A 22,860-nucleotide genomic window follows, 5' to 3' on the forward strand; every position below is an offset into this window, starting at 1 on the left:
AGAGAAAAGTCTTTGTCCTCAGGCCTGGAAGGAAGCCAAAGTCATTCCGCTACCCAAGAGTGGTAAAGCTGCCTTTACTGGTTCTAACAGCAGACCAATCAGCTTGCTGCCAGCTCTTAGTAAACCTTTGGGAAAAATTGTGTTTGACCAAATACAATGCTACTTCTCTGTAAAAACAAAATAACAACAGACTTTCATCATGCTTATAGAGAAGGGCACTCAACATGTACTCCACTGACACAAATGACTGATGATTGGCTGAAAGAAATTGATAATTAGATTGTGGGAGCTGTACTCTTAGATTTCAAATCAAATCAAATTTGATTTGATTTGAAATCTAAGAGTACAGCTCCCACAATTTAATTATCAATTTCTTTGATAATAATTAGATTGTGGGAGTTGTACTCTTAGATTTCAGTGCAGCCTTTGATTTTATTGACCATAACCTGTTGTTGACAATGGATGTGTTATGGCTTTTCAACCTCTGACATATCGTGGATTCAGAGCAATCTATCTAATAGAAGGGCTTTCTTTAATGGAAGCCAATGGAAACCAATGTGTGTCCATGTACACATGTGTGTCCATGTATGCTGATGATTCAACCAGACACGCATCAGCAACCACAGCTAATGAAGTCACTGAAACCCTTAACAAAGTCTGTTTTGGAATGGGTGGCTAGTCGTAAACTGGTCCTGAACATCTCTAAAACTAAGAGCATTGTATTTGGTACAAATCTTTCCCTAAGTTCTAGACCTCAGCTGAATCTGGTAGTGAATGGTGTGGCTGTCGAACAAGTTGAGACAAAATGACTTGGTGTTACCTTAGATTTGTAAACTGTCGTGGTCAAAACATAGATTCAATGGTTGTAAAGATGGGGAGAGGCCTGTCCGTAATAAAGAGATGCTCTGCTTTTTTTGACACCACACTCCACAAAGCAAGTCCTGCAGGCTCTAGTTTTATCTTAGCTTGATTATTGTCCAGTCATGTGGTCAAGTGCTGCAAAGAAAGTTATAGTTAAGCTGCGGCTGGCCCAGAACAGAGCGGGACGTCTTGCTCTTCATTGTGATCAGAGGGCTGATATAAATACTATGCATGCCAGTCTCTCTTGGCTAAGAGTTGAGGAAAGATTGACTGTGCCACTTCTTGTTTATATAAGAAACAATGGGTTGGAAATTCCAAATAGTTTGTCGAGTCAACTTCTACACAGCACTGACACACACACACACACTTACACCAACATTTCACAGTCCCCAGGTCCAGAACAAATGTAAGGAAACGCAGCGTATTATACAGAGCCATGAGTGCATAGAACTCCCTGCAATGTTATATAGTGCATGTGAACAGCAAACCTGGTTTAAAAAATAAATAAAGCGACACCTCACGGCAGAACACTTCTCCCCTGTGCGACCTACTTGTTGTGTGTTTGTACTGACATGTATGTGTATCTGATCGATGCACACACACACTACGTGTTAATGTTTTTAAATGTATGTCAATTGTAAAGTATTTTGTCTAGTGTTTTTTTCCGTTATGTCAGACCCCCAGTAAGACTTGCTGTTGCTACTGGCGCTGGCTAATGGGGATCCTAATCAATCAAATCAAAGTCATGTGTTTCAGACAAATGAACCCCTGGACATTTCCTTGCATATTCCTGTAAATGTGGCTTTATTTATTTATTTTTTAATACGCATGATGTTTGACTTGAATCCCCCTCTCTGTCTCCAGTTTGACTTGGACCATGAGTCCCTGCATGAGTCCCACGAGAACACGTTGATGATCGAGGAGAAGGCCAAGCCCAAACAGTACTACCGTTTCTGGGTGCTGCCAGGGAAGTGGCTGAGGGTACGCTACGACCGCCTGGCCCTGCTGGCGCTACTGGACAGGTGAGACACAGCAGCGAGCTAGTTTATCGCAGTGGTAATATGATCCAATGTTTGTCATCTGTACTGAGGAGGAAGCCAAGGTTTCGTTAAGAGGTTATTTTCTATACTGTGGAGTGACAGTGTTAGGGTTACTGCTTTTCCCCAAAAATATAGCATTTTCTGGGAAACCTGGGCATTTTTGTAACGTTACTGGAATTTTGCAACCCTGGATAGTAAATGACCTCCTATCCTCCATTGTGTCTGTCCTGTAGGAACCGCAGTGTAGGAGAGAATGTGTTTGCGGTGGTGCTGGCCAGCATGGTGGCCTTCCTGGGGTTCCTGCTGCTCCTGGAGGGCTTCTTCAGGGACATCTGGGTCTTCCAGTTCTGCCTGGTCATCGCCAGCTGTCAGTACTCACTACTGAAGGTACGCGACACAAGTCATAAGGATTCAATAAAGTTCTATTCAATTACTATATTCCCTTTTTATTAAAACAGTTATACAGTAAAAAAAAATCAACTGCCGACACGTTTGTGGAACCGCAATAGACCAGTGTAAACTAATGTTCACGCTTGAAATGACTCTCTCCTTCCTCAGAGTGTTCAACCAGATGCAGCCTCCCCAATGCATGTAAGTGGATGATGTCATTCACAACCATCTGTCTTGGTCATTATCAAGTTGGTAACCTATCTATCGTTGATTCTTGTTTTTGATGGCACACCCTGATGACTGTCTGGTCTAACCCGTCAGGGCCATAACTGGGTCATCGTGTACAGTCGGCCCGTCTACTTCTGCCTGTGCTGTGCTCTCATCTGGGTGTTAGACTTGACGGGGCGCTCAGGCCACCTGCAGCCCTTCTCACTCTACGGCGTCACCTTCTTCTCCGCTCACTTCCTGCTCTGTGCCAGGGACGTGCTCATAGGTCAGTCAGTGTTGGCAACTTCTAGCTGTGTGCTTTTATGTCTTTTGTATTGTGTTGCGACCAACCAACTCAAGGCCTTTCTCCCTCTGTCTCTTTCTTCCCCCACAGTGTTTGCCTTGTGTTTCCCCGTCATTTTCCTTTTTGGGCTTCTACCTCAGGTCAATACCTTCCTCATGTGTCTGCTGGAGCAGGTCGACATGCACATTTTTGGGGGAACAGGTAAGACAGGTCCAAACAGTGAGATGCCATTCACTGTAATTCACAAAGTAAATTCTCTGTTTTTTTGTTGAGTGATGCTTGTTGACCCTGTGTGTGTGTGTGTGTGGTTTCTCTCCACAGCCACCACCAGCCCCCTGTCGTCGCTTTACAGCCTGTTACGCAGTGTGTTGGTGGCCTCGTTGCTCTATGGATTCTGCCTCGGGGCTATCAATGCGCCCTGGGAACATCCCCATGTGCCAGTGCTGTTTTCAGTGTTCTGTGGTCTGCTCCTGGCCCTCTCCTACCACCTGAGCCGCCAAAGCAGTGACCCTGTCATCCTGTGGTCAGTATACCTCTACTCTTTAGTGTTGCATGGCATACCGAAACCTCTGTACTTCTTCGCAACTACACATACGGTCCGGTATTAGAATTATGTATTCATATACAGTGCCTTGCGAAATTTATTCGGCCCCCTTGAACTTTGCGACCTTTTGCCACATTTCAGGCTTCAAACATAAAGATATAAAACTGTATTTTTTTGTGAAGAATCAACAACAAGTGGGACACAATCATGAAGTGGAACGACATTTATTGGATATTTCAAACTTTTTTAACAAATCAAAAACTGAAAAATTGGGCGTGCAAAATTATTCAGCCCCTTTACTTTCAGTGCAGCAAACTCTCTCCAGAAGTTCAGTGAGGATCTCTGAATGATCCAATGTTGACCTAAATGACTAATGATGATAAATACAATCCACCTGTGTGTAATCAAGTCTCAGTATAAATGCACCTGCACTGTGATAGTCTCAGAGGTCCGTTAAAAGCGCAGAGAGCATCGTGAAGAACAAGGAACACACCAGGCAGGTCCGAGATACTGTTGTGAAGAAGTTTAAAGCCGGATTTGGATACAAAAAGATTTCCCAAGCTTTAAACATCCCAAGGAGCACTGTGCAAGCGATAATATTGAAATGGAAGGAGTATCAGACCACTGCAAATCTACCAAGACCTGGCCGTCCCTCTAAACTTTCAGCTCATACAAGGAGAAGACTGATCAGCGATGCAGCCAAGAGGCCTCTGGATCACTCTGGATGAACTGCAGAGATCTACAGCTGAGGTGGGAGACTCTGTCCATAGGACAACAATCAGTCGTATATTGCACAAATCTGGCCTTTATGGAAGAGTGGCAAGAAGAAAGCCATTTCTTAAAGATATCCATAAAAAGTGTCGTTTAAAGTTTGCCACAAGCCACCTGGGAGACACACCAAACATGTGGAAGAAGGTGCTCTGGTCAGATGAAACCAAAATTGAACATTTTGGCAACAATGCAAAACGTTATGTTTGGCGTAAAAGCAACACAGCTCATCAGCCTGAACACACCATCCCCACTGTCAAACATGGTGGTGGCAGCATCATGGTTTGAGCCTGCTTTTCTTCAGCAGGGACAGGGAAGATGGTTAAAATTGATGGGAAGATGGATGGAGCCAAATACAGGACCATTCTGGAAGAAAACCTGAAGGAGTCTGCAAAAGACCTGAGACTGGGACGGAGATTTGTCTTCCAACAAGACAATGATCCAAAACATAAAGCAAAATCTACAATGGAATGGTTCAAAAATAAACATATCCAGGTGTTAGAATGGCCAAGTCAAAGTCCAGACCTGAATCCAATCGAGAATCTGTGGAAAGAACTGAAAACTGCTGTTCACAAATGCTCTCCATCCAACCTCACTGAGCTCGAGCTGTTTTGCAAGGAGGAATGGGAAAAAATGTCAGTCTCTCGATGTGCAAAACTGATAGAGACATACCCCAAGCGACTTACAGCTGTAATCGCAGCAAAAGGTGGCGCTACAAAGTATTAACGTAAGGGGGCTGAATAATTTTGCACGCCCAATTTTTCAGTTTTTGATTTGTTAAAAAAGTTTGAAATATCCAATAAATGTCGTTCCACTTCATGATTGTGTCCCACTTGTTGTTGATTCTTCAGAAAAAAATACAGTTTTATATCTTTATGTTTGAAGCCTGAAATGTGGCAAAAGGTCACAAAGTTCAAGGGGGCCGAATACTTTCGCAAGGCACTGTATATTGTTTTTAAAATAAATACACTGCCGTTCAAAAGTTTGGGGTCACTTAGAAATGTGCTTTTCTTTAAAAAACAAGGACATTTTTTGTCCATTTTTAAAATAACATCAAATTGATCAGACTTACAGTGCAGACATTGTTAATGTTGTGAATGACTATTGTAGTTGGAAACGGCTGATTTTTAATGGAATATCTACATAGGCGTACAGAGGCCCATGATCGGCAACCATCACTCCTGTGTTCCAATGGCACGTTGTGTCAGCTAATCCAAGTTTAGCATTTTAAAAGACTCAGTGATCATTAGAAAACCCTTTTGCAATTATGTTAGCACAGCTGAAAACTGTTGTCCTGATTAAATAAGCAATACAACTGTCCTTCTTTAGACAAGTTGAGTATCTGGAGCATTTGTGGGTTCGATTACAGGCTCAAAATGGCCAGAAACAAATAACTTTCTTCTGAAACTCCATGCAAGAAAAAGCCAAGAAACTGAAGGTCTCGTACAACGCTGTGTACTACTCACTTCATAGAACAACACAAACTGCCCTAACCAGAATAGAAAGAGGAGTGGGAGGGCCCGGTGCACAACTGAGCAAGAGGACAAGTACAGTAGAGTGTCTAATTTGAGAAACAGACGCCTCACAAGTCCTCAACTGGCAGCTTCATGAAATAGTACTCGCAAAACACTAGTTTCAACGTCAACAGTGAAGAGGAAGAGGCGACTCCGGGATGCTGGCCTTCTAGGCAGAGTTGCAAAGAAAAGCCATATATCAGACTGGCCAATAAAAATAAAAGATTTAGATGGGCAAAAGAACAGACACAAGACAGAGGAACTCGGCCTAGAAGGCCAGCATCCCGGAGTCGCCACTTGACTGTTGAGTCAAATTTCTGCCCCGCTAGAGCTGCCCCGGTCAACTGTGCTGTTATTGTGAAGTGGAAACGAGTAGGAGCAACAACGGCTCAGCCACGAAGTGGGAGACCACTCAAGCTCACAAAACTGCACAGCCGAGTGCTAGAAATGCGCAGTTTGTAAAAATCGTCTGTCCTCGGTTGCAACACTCACTACCGAGTTCCAAACTGCCTCTGGAAGCAACGTCGGCATAATAATTGTTCGTCAAGAGCTTCGAGAAATGGGTTTCCATGGCCAAGCAGCCGCACACAAGCCTAAGACCATCATGCGCAATGCAAAGTGTCGGTTGGAGTGGTGTAAAGCTCTCTACCATTGGACTCTGGAGCGGTGGAAACGCGTTCTCTGGAGTAATGATTCACGCTTCACCGTCTGGCAGTCTGATGGCTGAATCTGGGTTTGGCGGATGCCATGAGAACGCTACCTGCCCGAATGCATAGTGGCATCTGTAAAGTTTGGTGGAGGAGGAATAATGGTCTGGGGCTGGTTTTCATGATTTGGGTTTGGCCCCTTTACATGCTGACCACAGCACAAGCTGCAAATAAATGTACACATGCATGTTATTCAATCATTGCACCCACACTGCTCGTGCGCCTCAAGCAAGCGTCTGTGTAGCCAAGCGCTAAAATAGCAATTGGTTCTATTTGTGACGCTCAACACGCTGCAAGTCCGGCCTCTCCCATCTCCTCATTGGTTGGTAGGAGCATATACCCACGTGGGGAATTGAAAAATGAACTTAGGTCCACACTTCGGTTGGTTTTAGTAATGCTGTAAAGTTGGTTGCCAACCGCCATATAAAGTGCAAAGAAGAAAAAGAAGCCTGGCGGAAGGAGGAGATATGTCGAGAAACTAATTCGGTTTACCGTTTTATCTGTGGATTAATTGTTGTGGTAGAGGACCTTGTGCATTTCAGGTAAAATACCAACCCAATGTTTATATACCAGGACAAATTAGCGAGCAACAGCAAGCTAGCTAGCTAAATTGCCATTAAATGTTTATGACTTTTTGACCTGTCCTCAAATTAATATAATTGGTTTCAGAGATTGTTTTGATAGTTCAACCTGCGTGTCCTGATCACTTTTGGTGTGGGCGAACAAACTCACGCGTATGTCCGGTCAGCATATAAGTTTACAATGCTATTCTATCTGTACTGTTAGTTCCTCTATTTCCTTTTTTTTTTTAAAGATGAACTCTGTTGACCTAACTACTATTTGTTTTAAAGATGAGTATTGAATTGCATGTCCTCCAAAGGCACATTTAAAAAAAAAAAAGTGTCTCATACAACAAAGGGGTCTGCTGTACCTATGTTTTTACCCAAGTTGATTTTAAGACATAAACAGAATGCATCAGGGATTGGTTGTTTCATTTGATTTGTGGTCATTTTGGAGTTGAATCTCCTTTTCAAAAAAGTAACCAGAACTGACCATCTCACAGTGCATCCCCGCTTTTTTTATTTTTATGTGGTATCGTTTTATCATCGTGATACTAAACCTGTTATCGGTATCGAAGTCAACATTCTGCTATCGGGACAACACTACTTTTTTCTGCTCTCTGTCTGGTCAATGGACAGCTCATCAGTATCTCTGTGATGAATAAGATCAAATTTTATTTGTCACATACAAATGGTTAGCAGATGTTAATGCGAGTGTAGCGAGATGCTTGTGCTTCTAGTTCCGACAATGATGTAGATGACAATGATGTGTGTGTGTGTATATATATATATACACACCTACCTACCCACCTTGAAACTCACTAATATTCCCTGATCCTAGCTACTGTCCTAAGATCAACTCTACCCTGTCACTCATATCATACACTGTATGTGGTTTTCTCTCTAGGTCTCTGGTCCGATCTAAATTCTTTCCCGAGCTGGAGAGCCGGACCCCGGAGGAGCCTCCTCTGGAGATCAAAGACCCCCTGCCCGGGAAACTACGCGACTCTGTGGTAAGATCAAGGATGCGTCCCAAATGGCACGTCATTCACTGTATAGTGCACTACTTTTGACCAAGGCCCATAGTGCGCTACTTTTTAACCAGAGCCCTATCAAATCAAATTGTATTTGTCACATGCGCCCAAATACAACACCTTGCAGTGAAATGCATACTGACAAGCCCTTAACCAACAACGCAGTTTTAAGAAAAATACCAAAAGAAAAATAAGAAATAAAAGTAACAAATAATTAAAGGGCAGATGTAAAATAACAATAGCGAGGCTATACACAAGAGAGTACACTATGTAGGGAATAGGGTGCTATTTGGGACTCAAACCAAGCATTATGTGAGTGACACAGACTGACCAGGTGAATGCTATTATCACTTATTGATGGCACTTGTTAAATCCACTTCAATCAGTGTAGATGAAGGGGAGCTGACAGGTTAAAGAAGGATTTTTAAGCCTTGAGACAATTGAGACATGGATTATGTATGTGTGCCATTGAGGGTGAATGGGCAAGACAAAAGATTGAAGTGCCTTTGAACGGGGTATGGTAGTAGATGCAAGTGTGTCAAGAACTGCAACGCTGCTGGGTTTTTTACACCACAGTTTCCCGTGTGTGTCAAGAATGATCCACCACCCAAAGGACATCCAGCCAACTTGACACTAACTGTGGGAAACATCCCTGTGGAAGGCTTTCGACACCTTGTATAGTCCAATGTGCCGACGAATCGAGGCTGTTCCGAGAGGGCAAAGGGTTGCAACTCAATATTAGGAAGATGTTCCTAATGTTTTGTCCGCTCAGTGTATATAACATAAATGTTTGAATGTGGTTGGTGGTCTGAGGTTTTAAAACCCTCGTCATCTCTCTCTGTCTGGGTTTTTAACAGAGAGAGATTTTTCACTCGGACCTGGTCATGTGTCCCCTCATGGCTGTCATCACGTTTGCCATCAGTGCCAGCACCGTGTTCATCGCTCTGCAGGTCAGTCAACTCACCTGGTCGACTGTAGATGGACGATATGACGTTTCAATGTCTAGAGAGAAACCCTTCTGGTTTTCTATGACACTCCCCAGTGAAACCTTGTCTCCCTCCCTTCCAGCCTGCTCTAAGTTACATCCTGTACATGGTGGCCGGGGTGGTGGGCTTCCTCACACACTACCTGCTGCCTCAGCTCCGCAAGCAGCTGCCCTGGTTCTGCCTGGCCCACCCCGTGCTCCGTTCTCGAGAGTACAGCCAGTTCGAGGTCCGCGGTAAGTAGCAACCCGCTGCCCCCTAAACGCACACGTTCACACACCCTGAAGAATTGTGTCGAGGCCTGAAGTTTGTCCTTGATTTGTTTTGCCATGCCCTGTCCGTCCCAGATGCCGCCCAGTTGATGTGGTTCGAGAAGCTGTATGCGTGGCTGCAGTGTGTGGAGAAGTACGTTATCTATCCGGCTGTAGTGCTCAACTCCCTCACTACAGAGGCGCAGCGCGTCAGCCTGAAACCCAAGGAGCTTGACATCTAGTAAGCAGCTCAAGCCATCCCCTTTTACCAACCTCACCAAACATTCCTCTCCCTCATCCCATCTATCCATCCAGTCAGAGTTGAAGTTTATTGAGACTACGCTTTGTATTTGCCCAATTAATGTGTTTTGATGTCCCCCTCCTCTCGGTCTCCCCCCCCCCCCCTCCAGCGGCCGTGCTCTCTTCATCTCTCTGGCGGGGATGAAGCTGCTGCGCTCGTCTTTCTGCGCCCCGTCTCTGCAGTACGTCACGCTGTCCTTCACCGCCCTCTTCTTCCTCTTCGACTACCCACACTTCTCAGAGACCTTCCTGCTCGACTACTTCTTCATGTCCATCCTTTTCAGCAAGGTACAGAATACTCCTCCCTGGGACTTGGTTTGCACAAATTCAACCAAATGAAAGTACCTACACATACTTAGCTGTATGTATACTGAACAAAAATATAAATGCAACATGTGACATTTAAAAATGTTTTACTGAGTTATATGGACTAAGGAAATCAGTCAATTGAAATAAATTCATTAGGGCCTAATCTATGGATTTCACATCACTGGGCAGGGTTGTGGGTGGGCCTGGGAGGGTATAGGCCCACACACTTGGCTGCCAAGCCCACCCAATCAGAATCAGTTTTTCCCCACAAAAGGGCTTTATAACACACACAAATACTCCTCAGCACCCCCCCTCAGATGATCCCACAGGTGAAGAAGCCGGTTGTGGAGGTCCTGGGCTGGCGTGGTTACACGTGGTCTGCGGTTGTGAGGCCGGTTGGACGTACTGCCAAATTTTCTAAAACAATGGAGGCAGCATATCTAAAATTTTCTGGCAACAGCTCTGGTGGACATTCCTGCAGTCAGTGTGTCAATTGTACGCTCCCTCAAAACTTGAAACATCTGTGGCATTGTGACAAAACTACACATTTTAAAGTGGCCTTTTATTGTCCCCAGCACAAGGTGCACCTGTGTAATGATCATGCTGTTTAATCAGCTTCTTGATATGCCACACCTGTCAGGTGGATGGATTTTCTTGGTAAATGAGAAATGCTTAATGACATGGATATAAAACAAACATTTGTGCACAACATTTGAGAGAAATAAGCTTTTCGTGCATATGGAAAATGTCTGATTTTTTTATTTCAGCTCATGAAACAAACACTTGGGACAAACACTTTACATGTTCCGTTGATATTTTTGTTCAGCGTAGTTGTATACTCTGACCCTTAAAGGCAAATGTCATCATTTTCCCACGTCATAATCATCAGCACCACCCCACTATCGACACACACTGTATGTTAAAATGGAGTGTTTCTATGTTTTTTTTTTTGTGTAAACAGATAGAGGAAGAATAGTGTTTCCAGTGACGACATCAACCAATGAACAGGCAATGCCTACTAACACTTGGTTAAAATCACATGATGCACACCGATGTCATTTGAAAAACGTATCTTCTACTCTTTTTTTTTTTTTAATGCAAAACATAGAAACGTGCCATTTTCATATACGGTATGTTGATGTTAGGGTGGTGCTGGAGATTGATGCATATGACGTTGAACATGTTTGAAATGTCCCTTTTTTAAGTCATTTCTGGCTACGCAAGAACGTTACATTGAGAAATGACTGGACTCGGGTGTTTTGATCGCTCACATTAGATTGGATGGTTTCTCATTACAGCTCTGGGACCTGCTCTACAAGCTGCGTTTTGTCCTCACCTACATCGCTCCCTGGCAGATCACCTGGGGCTCTGCCTTCCACGCCTTCGCCCAGCCCTTCGCTGTGCCCCGTATCCCTGTACACTGGCTCTGTGATCAGCAGAAAACTGTTGGTTAGACTACATCCTTGTTAAACAAAGTTCTTTCTGCACTCCCTGTATTTTATTTTATTTATTTATTTCACCTTTATTTAACCAGGTAGGCAAGTTGAGAACAAGTCCTCATTTACAATGTTGCTCATTTGCCTGTGAGAAAAAGTGTTTAAACAACACTAAATGCTGTGCGCATTGGATGTCCTGTGTGTTAGTGTTGTCTGTTAGAGCTCCTTAACCTAACTCTCAGACTCAGCCATGCTGTTTGTCCAGGCCGTGTTCTCGGCTCTCTTCTCCACCCCTCTTAACCCTGTCCTGGGCAGTGCTGTGTTCGTCACCTCCTACACCAGGCCCGTCAAGTTCTGGGAGAGAGACTACAAGTGAGTTCTTTACTTTCCAGGAGCCCGAGAGATGTAGAGATGGGCATTGTTCAGACCAGGTGGGTGTGATCACTAGGAACCAAACAGAAACAGGGATGGACCTACCTAAATGCGTCCAATAGCAACTCTTGTTTTCATGGGCAAAACGTTTTCTGCATAGAGTAAACAGTTTCCATTGAATAATGTTTTGGACTAATGATTACACCCCATGCCTCTAGCAGTTGCTTGTTGCCGTTCAGAGGTCAATGTTAAAACCGGATTAAGGAGATTATTGCTCGATGCCGTGAAAGCTAGCAGACTGCGTTACCATTTTACACAAGTCCCCACACTTTTACAGCAGTTTCTTGAGCCTCTGTGTCGCCTGGTTAACGTAATATCTGTCTTTCCAGCACCAAGAGGGTTGATCATTCCAACACGCGACTGGCCACCCAGCTGGACCGCAACCCAGGTCAGCTGCCGCAGTCTTCCTTCCCCTCATCTAACGCGAGTCATCATTCTTTAAAACGACTCTGCTCTCATGCCTGTGGTCTCCTCTTTTCCAGGTGCTGATGACAACAACCTGAACTCCATCTTCTATGAGCACCTGACGCGCTCTCTGCAGCACAGCCTGTGTGGGGACCTGCTGTTGGGACGCTGGGGAAACTACACCACAGGAGACTGCTTCATCCTGGCCTCCGACTACCTCAACGCCCTGGTGCACGTCATCGAGATCGGCAACGGCCTGGTCACCTTCCAGCTGAGGGGGCTGGAGTTCAGGGGTGAGGAGGAGGGAGAGGGTTTGGGCTAGAATGAGCTTTTATGGAACCGAGTTCAATGTGGTAGTAGGTTTTAATGGTGAGGTGGACAAGTTCAAAATACTATCTTTTCTCTCTCTGCCATTTTCCCTCATCCCCCTCTCCTGGTGTCTCTCCCCCAGGTACCTACTGCCAGCAGCGGGAGGTGGAGGCCATCACCGAAGGGGTGGAGGAGGACGAGGGCTGCTGCTGCTGCGAGCCAGGCCACCTGCCCCACATGCTCTCCTTCAATGCGGCGTTCGGCCAGCGCTGGCTGGCCTGGGAGGTGGCCGCCACCAAGTACGTCCTGGAGGGCTACAGCATCAGCGACAACAACGCCGCCTCCATGCTGCAGGTGTTCGACCTGCGCAAGATCCTCATCACCTACTACGTCAAGGTGTGTGATCCATCCTGAACGCACAGTGAACTGTAAAATGAGATACAATAACATGTAATTTGAACAGTTGATGGCCCGGTCTGTAACCAGTGTTTCCTGTCCCGTAGAGCATCATCTTCTACGTGAGTCGCTCTCCTAAACTGGAGGAGTGGCTTGCCAATGAGACGGTCCAGGAGGCGCTGCGGCCCTGCCTGGGCCCGGCCTACGTGGACAGTGACCCGACCTTCAACCTGAACATAGACGAGGACTACGACCACAGGGCCTCTGGCGTCACCCCCACTGCCTTCTGTATGGTCTACCTGGACTGGATCCAGTACTGCAACAGCAGACGCCTGACGGTTAGTGTTCCTTCTCATGTTACTGTTGTGTAGCTGTCAATTCACGTAAAAAAAAATATATATATATATATATATATATATATATAATATATATATATATATATATATATTTTTTTTTAAACCAGAACTTTCCATAGCAATGTCGTTAGTGTTATCAGCCGACTAGCTTAATGAAATGCTTTGTGTTATAGCCAGTGGAGGACAGCGAGAGGGATTCTCCGCTGATCACCCTGTGTTTTGGCCTCTGCATCCTGGGGAGGCGGGCTCTGGGCACAGCCTCCCACAGCATGTCAGCCAGGTAAGTCCCAGGGCTGGACGGTCTGTCTGTTCGCTAACTGCAGGGAGCGTGTGATATGTCTCTAATGTGATGGCGTATAACCGACGGTGACTGTCCGTACGTTTGTACCCCGCCTGTCAGCTTGGAGCCTTTCCTGTACGGCCTCCACGCCCTCTTCAAGGGGGACTTCCGCATCACCTCTCCCAGGGACGAGTGGGTGTTTGCTGACATGGACCTGTTGAACAGGGTGGTGGCCCCCGGGGTGCGCATGTCCCTCAAACTGCACCAGGTAAGACCTATCATATGGGCGTGACTCATTACAGACAGTATGGTGGTCAATGTAATGTCATCGCCCACGCTAAAGGGTGCGTTCGTAAATTCACTCTGGAGTGTCAAGCGTGCGCTCTGGGCTGTTCGTAGAATTTAAAAGTGTTGTCCGTTTGTAAACTCAGAGCGTTTCCCTCTCACGACAGCAGTCAAGCACTCGGGGTAAATGGCTAAAGTTGGCTAGCTTGCTTGCTAGCTACTTCCAGACACAAATGAGAGAACACCTCACTCTGACCCTTTTACTCACCCTAGCAGAGCTGGTTAGGCTGTTTTTGTTATCCCAAGGGGTTAATGACTGCAACTGTGTTACTGGCAACAATTGTATTCTGGGTTTTTTTAGGCTGACACCAGGTTGTATTGTAAATTTCGCAACCTTTCTGAGCTCGGGCACACTCAAACCAGAGTGCTCTGAACTCGGAGTAGATTGCCAGAGCGAATTTACAAGCTTTTAGAAACACTGTGGTGACCAGAGCTGAGACTAAGAAGCTTAATGATGACATCGCTCACACTAAAAAAGTATCCTCTCCGACCCCCTGTCCCCAACAGGACCACTTCACGTCCCCAGACGAGTACGAGGACCCGGTGGTTCTGTACGACGCCATCACTGCCAACGAGGAGAAGATGCTGATCAGCCACGAGGGCGACCCGGTGTGGCGCAGCGCCATCCTGGCCAACATGCCGTCACTGCTGGCCCTGCGCCACGTCATGGACGACGGCAGCGACGAGTACAAGATCATCATGCTCAACAAGCGGTTTCTCAGCTTCAGGGTCATCAAGGTGAACAGAGAGTGTGTGCGCGGGCTGTGGGCGGGCCAGCAGCAGGAGCTGGTGTTCCTGCGGAACCGGAACCCGGAGCGCGGCAGCATACAGAATGCCAAGCAGGCCCTGAGGAACATGATCAACTCATCATGTGACCAGCCCATCGGCTACCCCATCTACGTGTCGCCCCTCACCACCTCCTACGCAGGGGGGCACACCCAGCTCCGCTCCGTCTGGGGGGGGCCTGTTAGCCCCCATAACATCTACACCTGGCTCATCAGCAGCTGGGACAGGTACACTTACATTACACAGCCTGCAGTAGCCATGATAGGGCTGATAGACACATACACACACACACACACACAGCCAGGTATCCCTGCGAAGTTCTCATACTATCACTCACATGCCATACACGGATGTTCTCCCACTCTCTCTCGCACACGCCCACTGACCGTGTGCGATAAGACGGTTGGACTTTAACTCTGTCTCCCCCCTGCAGGTTACAGAAGGGTTGTGGGGCTGGCTGCAACAGTGGAGGGAACATCGAGGACTCGGACTGCGGCGGCGGCTCCACCTCCATCTCCAACAACCCAGCGGCTCACACCACCCAGAGCACCCCGGCCTCCAGCCTGCCCCTGCCCCAGCCCCACTTCACCTCCATCCACCCCCCCATGGGTAAGCCCAGGACCCCGCCACTCACTACAGCCTCGGATGTCCACTGTTTAACTGCTGCTAGCTATTATAACAATGTCAATACTGTCAGTATGCTGATAACGCAGCCATGGAACAGTTTGTGTAATGATTGCGTTCTATAATGTGTATGAAATGCCTCTCGTTGTCACCGTAGGAACTGACAACCCTGTGGGCCCCACCCCCACCTGGCCCCACCACCCTCAGCCCCTCCCCTTGGCCCTGCTCAGCCAGTCAGAGGGCAGGATGGACGCTGGGCTGGTCACCTCCCTCCACCGGACCTCGTCCATCCAGGGCCTCCTGGGCCAGCACCTGTCCAGCTCCCAGCTGTCCTTCAGTAGCTCTGTGGCCATGCCTTCCCTGCCCGGCCCAGAGCGCTTCTGCCCAGGCAGCTTCCAGGAGGGGGTGCACAGAGGGTCCGGACGGACAGGACATGGCCTGGGGCAGGGCAGCGGGCTGCACTATGAGGGCCTCTACGGGAAGTGGAGCCTGTCTGGCAGGAAGGGCTTCAACGGGCCAGCCTCTGCTGAGAGCGACAGCGGAGGGTCTCCGTGCATACGGACACAGGTGAGGATAGTAAAACAACGTAGTGTGTGTGTGTGTGGGAGCTAGAGCATAGCGTGACTGTCTTTATGAACTAGGGCCGTTCCCGGCTAAAAAGCTCTGGGTTGGAATGTTGAAATGTGTATTTTTCCATATATATATATATAGACACCATATGTGTGTTAATAAAATCAACTATATGTAGACTACTGAGCTTGTCTGATGCTTTAAGCACACTGTGATTTAATGACTCGAGGGAGCCAGAGATCAACCTTACCAGAATAAAAAAAAAAATCAACTGTTCCCGACCCTCTTCCTTCCGCTGCTGCTGGCTTTGGCAGATTCTACTGTTAGACTCCTGCTGCTACGCTCCTAATAGGCTACACCAGGGGGTCTGCAACCTTTTGCATTTGGAGTGCCAATTTATCTTACCCTTTGTACTGATCTGTGTGCCAGATGCACATTTTTGTGGAACAGTTTCATTTTATTTACATTATAGTCTTTGTATCTCAAAATCATTTTCATGTGGTTAATCAGAATTCTAAAAAATCATTTCTATTGCCATTGCCAACTATGTCAAAATAGCCTACATAAAGCCAACAAATAAAAACATTGCAGCCTGCAGGTAGAAAATGTCCTGATAAAAATAATATCCTATAAATCACATTGGCTATGCAAGGCCTGTCTACAAGGAACTTGAAACATTGAATCAACTATTAACTTGGGCCTGATGCTGGAACTAGCAAACTTGCAACATATAACATATTCTGGGCCTTCCGTTTCCGCTCCAGTGAGTTCCGGACAGACACACAGCTGTAAGCTATTTGTGCCAGGTTTAAGAAGGAATCAGGTACACCTATTTTATGATGTTTCCGCCTGATTTTTTTTTTTTGGTGGTTATCGAAAGAGAGCTGGGAAGATATTTCAAATTAAGCAACGTTGAGGAACTATTTTCATTCTCAACAGATGTAAAAACAGACTTACTTGACTTACTGTTTACTTGACAAAGACAATCAGATAATCAGAAACACTATGAGATCCCCAAACGGGCACATTTCGGCCTACTTCTATGTATAATCAGGTGCTCGTCCTTCCTCAACATTGACAGGAGCGCTACAAACAAATGACAATTCGTAAATTGAAGGAAATAAACCTAAATGTGTTCCTCACAAGTGTAGCCTAGGTCTACTCCGACAATGAGAATGGTAAAAGACTAATAATAATGCGTTGAATGCATTAACCGAAATGACCGTAACCAGACAAACATTGTAGATTAGAAATGATGGGAACTAACTGTAAATGTACTACTGGTGATACTGTTGTGCCACCCCCGTGGCCTCTGCAATGGATTAGTCCACTGAGACAGGTGTCAATCAGACAGGTGTCTTGTGCCATAAAAATGTTTTTAATATACATTTTAGACTGCTCGGCTAAAAAAAAAAAAATCTTGGTCGACCGGCAGACAAACCGACCAGTCGATTTTTAAAAACGGGGTCAGCCCTATCATGAACACATGAGAATAATGTCGCTGCAGTACATAACCTCCTCCAGAACGATGGTATGGTTTTGCGATTGATTTAATGATGGTAATTTGTTGCAGTGGAAACTGAGGCTATTTACGTCTTGTCACTCTGTGTTCCAGTCTACTCCACCTGCAGCCCGGCTTGAGGCCAGCCCAACCCAGGACCCACTGGGCGTTACCCAGTCCGCTGAGACCACGACCCTCGCTGCAGGGGAGCCCCCCAGCCCCGCCCCCCGGGAGGAGTCCACAGAGCTGCCTTTACTTGAGCACCTGGATTGAGTCTGCACTGGAGAACACATGAGAACCCCTGCAGCCAACGCACACCACCACCACGGCCAGTTCTAGAGTGGGCCTGACCGGCTCAGACTGGACTCATTCCAGCTTCCCGGAGTCATTCCAAAGAGAACTGGACTCTGAGGTTCGCTACATCTCTGGCAGATCACAACCTCTCAACATGTTCATTTGTAAATGTTTTCCAGCCTTTGCAATACTGGATGGATCTGGGAGGTTTAAGTACATTCATCTGCTCCTCATCGAGCCACCGTAAGGATGCATGTAAAAACAAAATGTATGCACCAACCCCCCACCCCCCTCCCTTCCCAAAAAGAAACATTTACCATGTCCCCTCCTAGGACTTGAAACAGGAGCTCTCGCCCGATACACCCTCAGAGTTTCTGTGGACAACCTTTTGGCCATAACTATGGTAACTCTAGCAGGCCAAAAAGCCAGTGCAATTGTAAGGGATGTTGTGTAATGTTTAGTTAGTTTTTTGAAATTCTATATAGGGGAAGGGGAAAAACCCCTCGTTTCTCCTCTCCTTCACCTGAGATCCACCAGCAGCAGCAGCAACAGCATAACGAATCCAAAAAGGGAATGCCAATATCCTATGTTGCTGTATGTACAGGTGAAGCCAGAGTTACTACCATAACAAGCCTTGTTCTTTAATCCCCATTCCTGCTCCAACCTGCTGCTTCACTGTAGAAAGAATTCACTGTGGGGAAATCCACTGTGAAACTGCATGGGTCACATCATATGACCAGTCAATATCAACACCCCACCTCCCCCAGCATACCACCCACATTCCAACAGCGCCTCCCTGTAGAAACACCCTCATGCTCGTTCAGGTGTTTCTGACGCATCAACAATCTCAAGCGTTCTGTCAAGGAGCTTGTTTCAGGGATAAGACTCCCGCCTACTCCCACCTTTTACAACATGCGGTGCTTTTTCCCGGCAGAGTTTACAATCCAGTCAGGCCTGGACACAAGCTCTGAATTTGGGGAGGTCTAGGGAGATATGACTCTGGACAAAGATGGTGCCCATTGTACAGGACGGGAGGAGATTGTTCAGACCACACGATTCTAAACTGGGATTGTTCTTTCTAAAGCCTTTTTAGATTTTTGTTTCCTATTTTCGGGGTGAGTGGAATGTCTTTATCTTTCTTTTTACTTTACTTGAAGAATCACAACCTCCTCGGTGGCTATAGGCTAGCCCGCGGAGTTGCCCTAGTGACCGACCACTCTCGGCCCTGACCTGATCCAATCGGCTGTGGACTCTAGACGGTGGGAGGGGCTCTGACAGAGGCCCTTCTGCTTTCCTTGCCTCCAGCTACAGTGCCAGCTCCTCTTACTAGTAAACTACTGCTTCTGCACCTCCTGCTACTACTACTATACCTACAACTACTGTTTGTGCTACACTTACCTCCAGCGTTTTAGTTGGAAACAAACCAAGTTGAATAAATATTCAAAACAAAGATGGCATATTTATTATTGACCACACCTGGGAGACTGTTAAAAGGGTTTGTCTATTTGACATGCTGGCGTGATAGAAACACGGCGATGGAAATAGCCTCTTGTTTAATCGTCACCTCTGCCCCACGTGTTTTGGCGTCGCCGCTGTACACTTTTACCAAGGGTTCTCCTCTCTTTATTTGCCCGTGTAATGTAACTGGAACTGTTCCCCGAGGAGTCGCTTTTGCCACCCTGCTTTTTTAAACGGGCGAGTGTATTGCGCTTGACGCACTTCAGACTAGAGACCCGCTCCCGTGATCTCTCTAACCAGAGCACATATCAGACGAGCTGGCCGTCTCCCACCGTTCTGGTCTGTCCCGAGAGTTACAGAGCCTTACAGCACTACAGTAATCCATGTGGCAGTACCTTGGTCTGTCTGGGCATGCATTTATATCAATGGTAGAGCTATCTGGAATAACCTTTTGTACCATAGTGTAACGCTGGTCCTAGAAGACTGCCTTGTATGCTCGTTTTCGCCCCTGAATAACCTTTTGTACCATAGTGTAACGCTGGTCCTAGAAGACTGCCTTGTATGCTCGTTTTCGCCCCTAGCCGTCTTAGCTCTAACTTTAGTTAGCGGACTGTCTACTAAAATTTCTCTGGGAATCTGTTCTTACAGGGTAAGAACTAATAGGTGGAAAACTGCATTCTCATTGGTAACAAATAGGAATGATCTACTCCTTATTGTGTCTAAAAGGGGAAGAGACGGAAGGGTGGAGTTTTCAAGCGTTAGGTGGTTTAGATGGTATCTACATAAGTTAGACTGGGTAATTATGCAGTAGCAAATTTAATTTAGTCTGAATCTTGGGAGTCTGGGCCTCACGGTTGAATTCATGGGTCACTACTCAAAGTGCCAGTCAATGTGATGCCCCCACTACAGAAACAGCAGTGGTTTGAAGTGGGTTACTGCCCCTTTGTTCTTCTTTCATTCTGCTTGAGCTACAGGTCTCTTCATTTTCTAAAACCATCCTTTTGGTTTCATCCTCCACATTTTGAGGACTTTGGGCTTATGTAAATTGAGTCTTTTTGTTTGTCAGATCATTGAATCTTAACGCTGTGGCTGTCTTTGGGTATTGTTGAGGAGGAGCAGACAGGAGCTGGCGCCTACCAGATGTTAAAACCCAGTATCTAGCTAATTGATCGGCCCTTGTTAACGTGTGTCCTCCCTAGGCTCGGGAAAATCAGAGACATTGTAATCGGGGGCCCTTTTTTTATTTTCTTTCTTTCCCCTTATTCTCAGTGTAATATCCAAAGCAACAGGGAGTACTTTTCTTACTGGGAGAAAGGAAAGCACAAGTTACTGGACAGAACTGGGTGTCTATAATAAAAGGGATTCCTTAATCTCTGCCATTTATGTACAGCATGTTTTGTATATAAATATATATATTTAAAAATATATATATAAATCTATTTTATTATTATTGGATTTCTGGTTCTTTTTCATGGAAGACACTATGTTGAGTCTTAGGGGAGGTTCTCTCTTGTGTTTTCCCCTCAGAAGAGAGATCCGTCTCCCGAGTGGAAGGGCGCTCTTCACATTCAATCATGCAGTTTGGGAAGAATCGATTAATACTTATTTTGCACAAATGTTGTATAATAGTACACCATCCCATGTAAAACATCCCATGTTTTTTATTGTAATTATTTTAGTTATTTTTTTGGGGGGGGGGGGGTTATTTAAAAACTATTCCGATATATTCAAAGTTCTGTACAGTTTTCTGTGACCCTCCCCCCCCCCCTCTATTTAAATTAAAGCTTTTTGTGTCATCCTTTGCTAATTAAATGCAATGAGTGCTTGCATTTTACCTTACCCCTGTCGTATTTTCTCTATCAGCCTTTGTCAGGCAATGTTATCATTTGAATATTGATTCAGAACAGCAGAACACCTGTCTTGAACAGAAACCAGAGCATATTCCAGTCAAACATTTTATTAGCAAAAAAAGTTAGTTTATCAAGTATTCTATGGGAGAAATATTTCAATAGTGGGAACCAATGTCTATCTGCAGGGCACGGTTAGGTAACTCTCTTCATTCTCCAATGGAATGCACACTCATTCTTAACACATTTTATGAAACAAATGTTCAATTGAATGAGTTGTAGAGTGTGAGTTGAATATTCTTTTTTTTTTTGTAGAAGGCATCTGGCTGTTTGGTCTTCCTTGGATGGAGGGATCAAACAAAGGAGCGTTTGATCAGAGAAGGAGTGTACCTTATCTCGTTATAACACTCCTCTTCCTTCCCCTCCGTCCACTTCCTCTTCTGGCCAGAGCGATGAAGCCACAGTACCAGCACCAGCAGGGCCAGCAGCACCAGGGCCATGGACAGGGTCAACAACACCCCCTGGAGGATCCCTGGGGAGCTGGCTGGAGCTGCCGAGAGGGAGCGCGGTACTCAGATTCTAAACCCCGCACTTCCAACACAGTTGGAACCCTTGTGTATGATATGATTGACAAGTATTGGGGGTGGGGTAGAGTGAGGGGAAAACTGAAGACCAGGGAGGGACTCACGGCTGTAGATAGACAGGTTGACGTAACAGTTCTGGGTCCCCAGGAGGTTGGTGACGGAGCAGCGGTACAGCCCAGAGTTCTGGGACGAGATGTTGACTATCTGGACAGAGCCTGATAGGTCCCCTGACATGGGGAACAACAGACGTTACAGGACACAAACATTAGTTTGCATTTACAACAATACTGTTTTTAGTCCTGAAATAAAATGAAACCCATCACAATGGTGCGAATGACACCCTTTTTCTGATTGCTGTGCTGTAGCTGAAGTGATCGTTAGATTAATCTCGTCCACCAGCCGGCTCTCTATGCGGCAGCAATTGAGCCTGGGAACGAGGTTACCATTAGACAAGCTCCACTGCACCTGCAGCATGTTGCTAATGTCACTCGGGTTCTAGTCATGGGTTAGTTAGAGAATGGCTGCTATTACCGTCCATGTTGATGGGTAGTGAGATTTCCTCTGGTTCCAATTTATCCCACCGCATCTCGGGAATGGGCACCCCCTCAGCCACCATGCAGGACAGGGCAACGCTCCCCCCTGTATCTGTGACCCCATCCCACAGGCACAGGGGCAGCGAGGGTGGTGCTGAAAGGACAAAACACATTTCGGGTACAGATTGTCAAAGTAACTCAGAACTCGACACTCGACGTACAGCATGCTGACTCGATGTTAAATCACACACCGAATGAGATGCGGTTATCGTTGAGAATTGCGTTCAGGGAGTAATACGACATGGTTATAGTGATTTAGTATGTGAACCACCTACCCAGGACGTTAAGGGCCAGTTCCCCTATACCAGGGTCTCCAGTCTCTGGGGGGTTGCTCACCATGCAGCGGTAGGTGCCAGCATCTGAGATGCGTGTGTTGTTGAGGATGATGTCAGCACTCCAGGGGATGCCTAGGAAACCCACCCTGCCTGTCAGGGAGGGGTTCTCGATCACCTGGCCATGATCAAACACTATCACCTGAGGGACAGTGGGGGACACAAATCGGCATTCTGAGACCTTTCTGACGTGCCAAGCAGAATGTTTCAACACCATCACCGTATCTACTAATGGGGATACAAACTAGACCTGTGTGGGGGAGTCTGGGTCAGAGAAGGGTGCCAGGGTCCAGATGATGTTGAGTCTGGACAGGGGACTCATGGTGAAGAAGGAGCAGGGCAGGGTCACCGAGTCCCCCTGAACCACCTCCAGATTGGAGTGTCTCATGGTTACCCTCACTGCACCTGCACAGGGGATGGAGCATAGGGCAACACCTATCAATGGGCAAGGCAGGCACATTCCACTATTCAAATTCCTCTCACGTATACGAGGTGTCCTATGGTGAATACATTGGCCCTGTCCGGGGGTGTCCTCGGATG

General features: G+C 46.3%; 2 protein-coding genes across 4 annotated transcripts in view; one reads left to right on the plus strand and one right to left on the minus strand.

Moving 5' to 3' along the window:
- The window catches only part of LOC110534124 (pecanex 3), a 29,877-nt gene extending 9,079 nt beyond the window's left edge, over positions 1–20,798 (plus strand). The window contains exons 11-33 of the mRNA XM_036933227.2: positions 1,726–1,883; positions 2,135–2,288; positions 2,460–2,492; positions 2,613–2,784; positions 2,893–3,003; positions 3,124–3,325; positions 7,803–7,908; positions 8,787–8,879; positions 8,998–9,148; positions 9,260–9,404; positions 9,574–9,751; positions 11,071–11,179; positions 11,451–11,580; positions 11,970–12,028; positions 12,123–12,338; positions 12,497–12,750; positions 12,858–13,088; positions 13,280–13,386; positions 13,507–13,654; positions 14,239–14,744; positions 14,951–15,126; positions 15,299–15,708; positions 17,327–20,798. Coding sequence (XP_036789122.2) covers positions 1,726–1,883; positions 2,135–2,288; positions 2,460–2,492; positions 2,613–2,784; positions 2,893–3,003; positions 3,124–3,325; positions 7,803–7,908; positions 8,787–8,879; positions 8,998–9,148; positions 9,260–9,404; positions 9,574–9,751; positions 11,071–11,179; positions 11,451–11,580; positions 11,970–12,028; positions 12,123–12,338; positions 12,497–12,750; positions 12,858–13,088; positions 13,280–13,386; positions 13,507–13,654; positions 14,239–14,744; positions 14,951–15,126; positions 15,299–15,708; positions 17,327–17,485 — 4,008 coding nt within the window. The 3' untranslated portion in view covers positions 17,486–20,798. The remainder of the gene's footprint in view (positions 1–1,725; positions 1,884–2,134; positions 2,289–2,459; positions 2,493–2,612; positions 2,785–2,892; positions 3,004–3,123; positions 3,326–7,802; positions 7,909–8,786; positions 8,880–8,997; positions 9,149–9,259; positions 9,405–9,573; positions 9,752–11,070; positions 11,180–11,450; positions 11,581–11,969; positions 12,029–12,122; positions 12,339–12,496; positions 12,751–12,857; positions 13,089–13,279; positions 13,387–13,506; positions 13,655–14,238; positions 14,745–14,950; positions 15,127–15,298; positions 15,709–17,326) is intronic.
- A 107-nt stretch (positions 20,799–20,905) lies between these two features.
- The window catches only part of zgc:165604 (immunoglobulin domain-containing protein), a 10,556-nt gene continuing 8,601 nt past the window's right edge, over positions 20,906–22,860 (minus strand). For 2 of the 3 annotated variants that reach the window (XM_036933229.2, XM_021618806.3), the window contains exons 2-6: positions 22,571–22,725; positions 22,264–22,462; positions 21,927–22,082; positions 21,500–21,622; positions 20,906–21,361 (exon numbers count right to left, since the gene is read on the minus strand). In XM_036933229.2, coding sequence (XP_036789124.1) covers positions 21,165–21,361; positions 21,500–21,622; positions 21,927–22,082; positions 22,264–22,462; positions 22,571–22,708 — 813 coding nt within the window. In that variant the 5' untranslated portion in view covers positions 22,709–22,725 and the 3' untranslated portion in view covers positions 20,906–21,164. The remainder of the gene's footprint in view (positions 21,362–21,499; positions 21,623–21,926; positions 22,083–22,263; positions 22,463–22,570; positions 22,726–22,860) is intronic. The other variant, XM_021618807.3, reaches the window with a different exon arrangement.

The sequence above is a fragment of the Oncorhynchus mykiss genome, chromosome 10, assembly GCF_057628025.1.
Source record: "Oncorhynchus mykiss isolate SJ-2025 chromosome 10, ASM5762802v1, whole genome shotgun sequence".
In the NCBI taxonomy this organism is placed as follows: domain Eukaryota; kingdom Metazoa; phylum Chordata; class Actinopteri; order Salmoniformes; family Salmonidae; genus Oncorhynchus; species Oncorhynchus mykiss.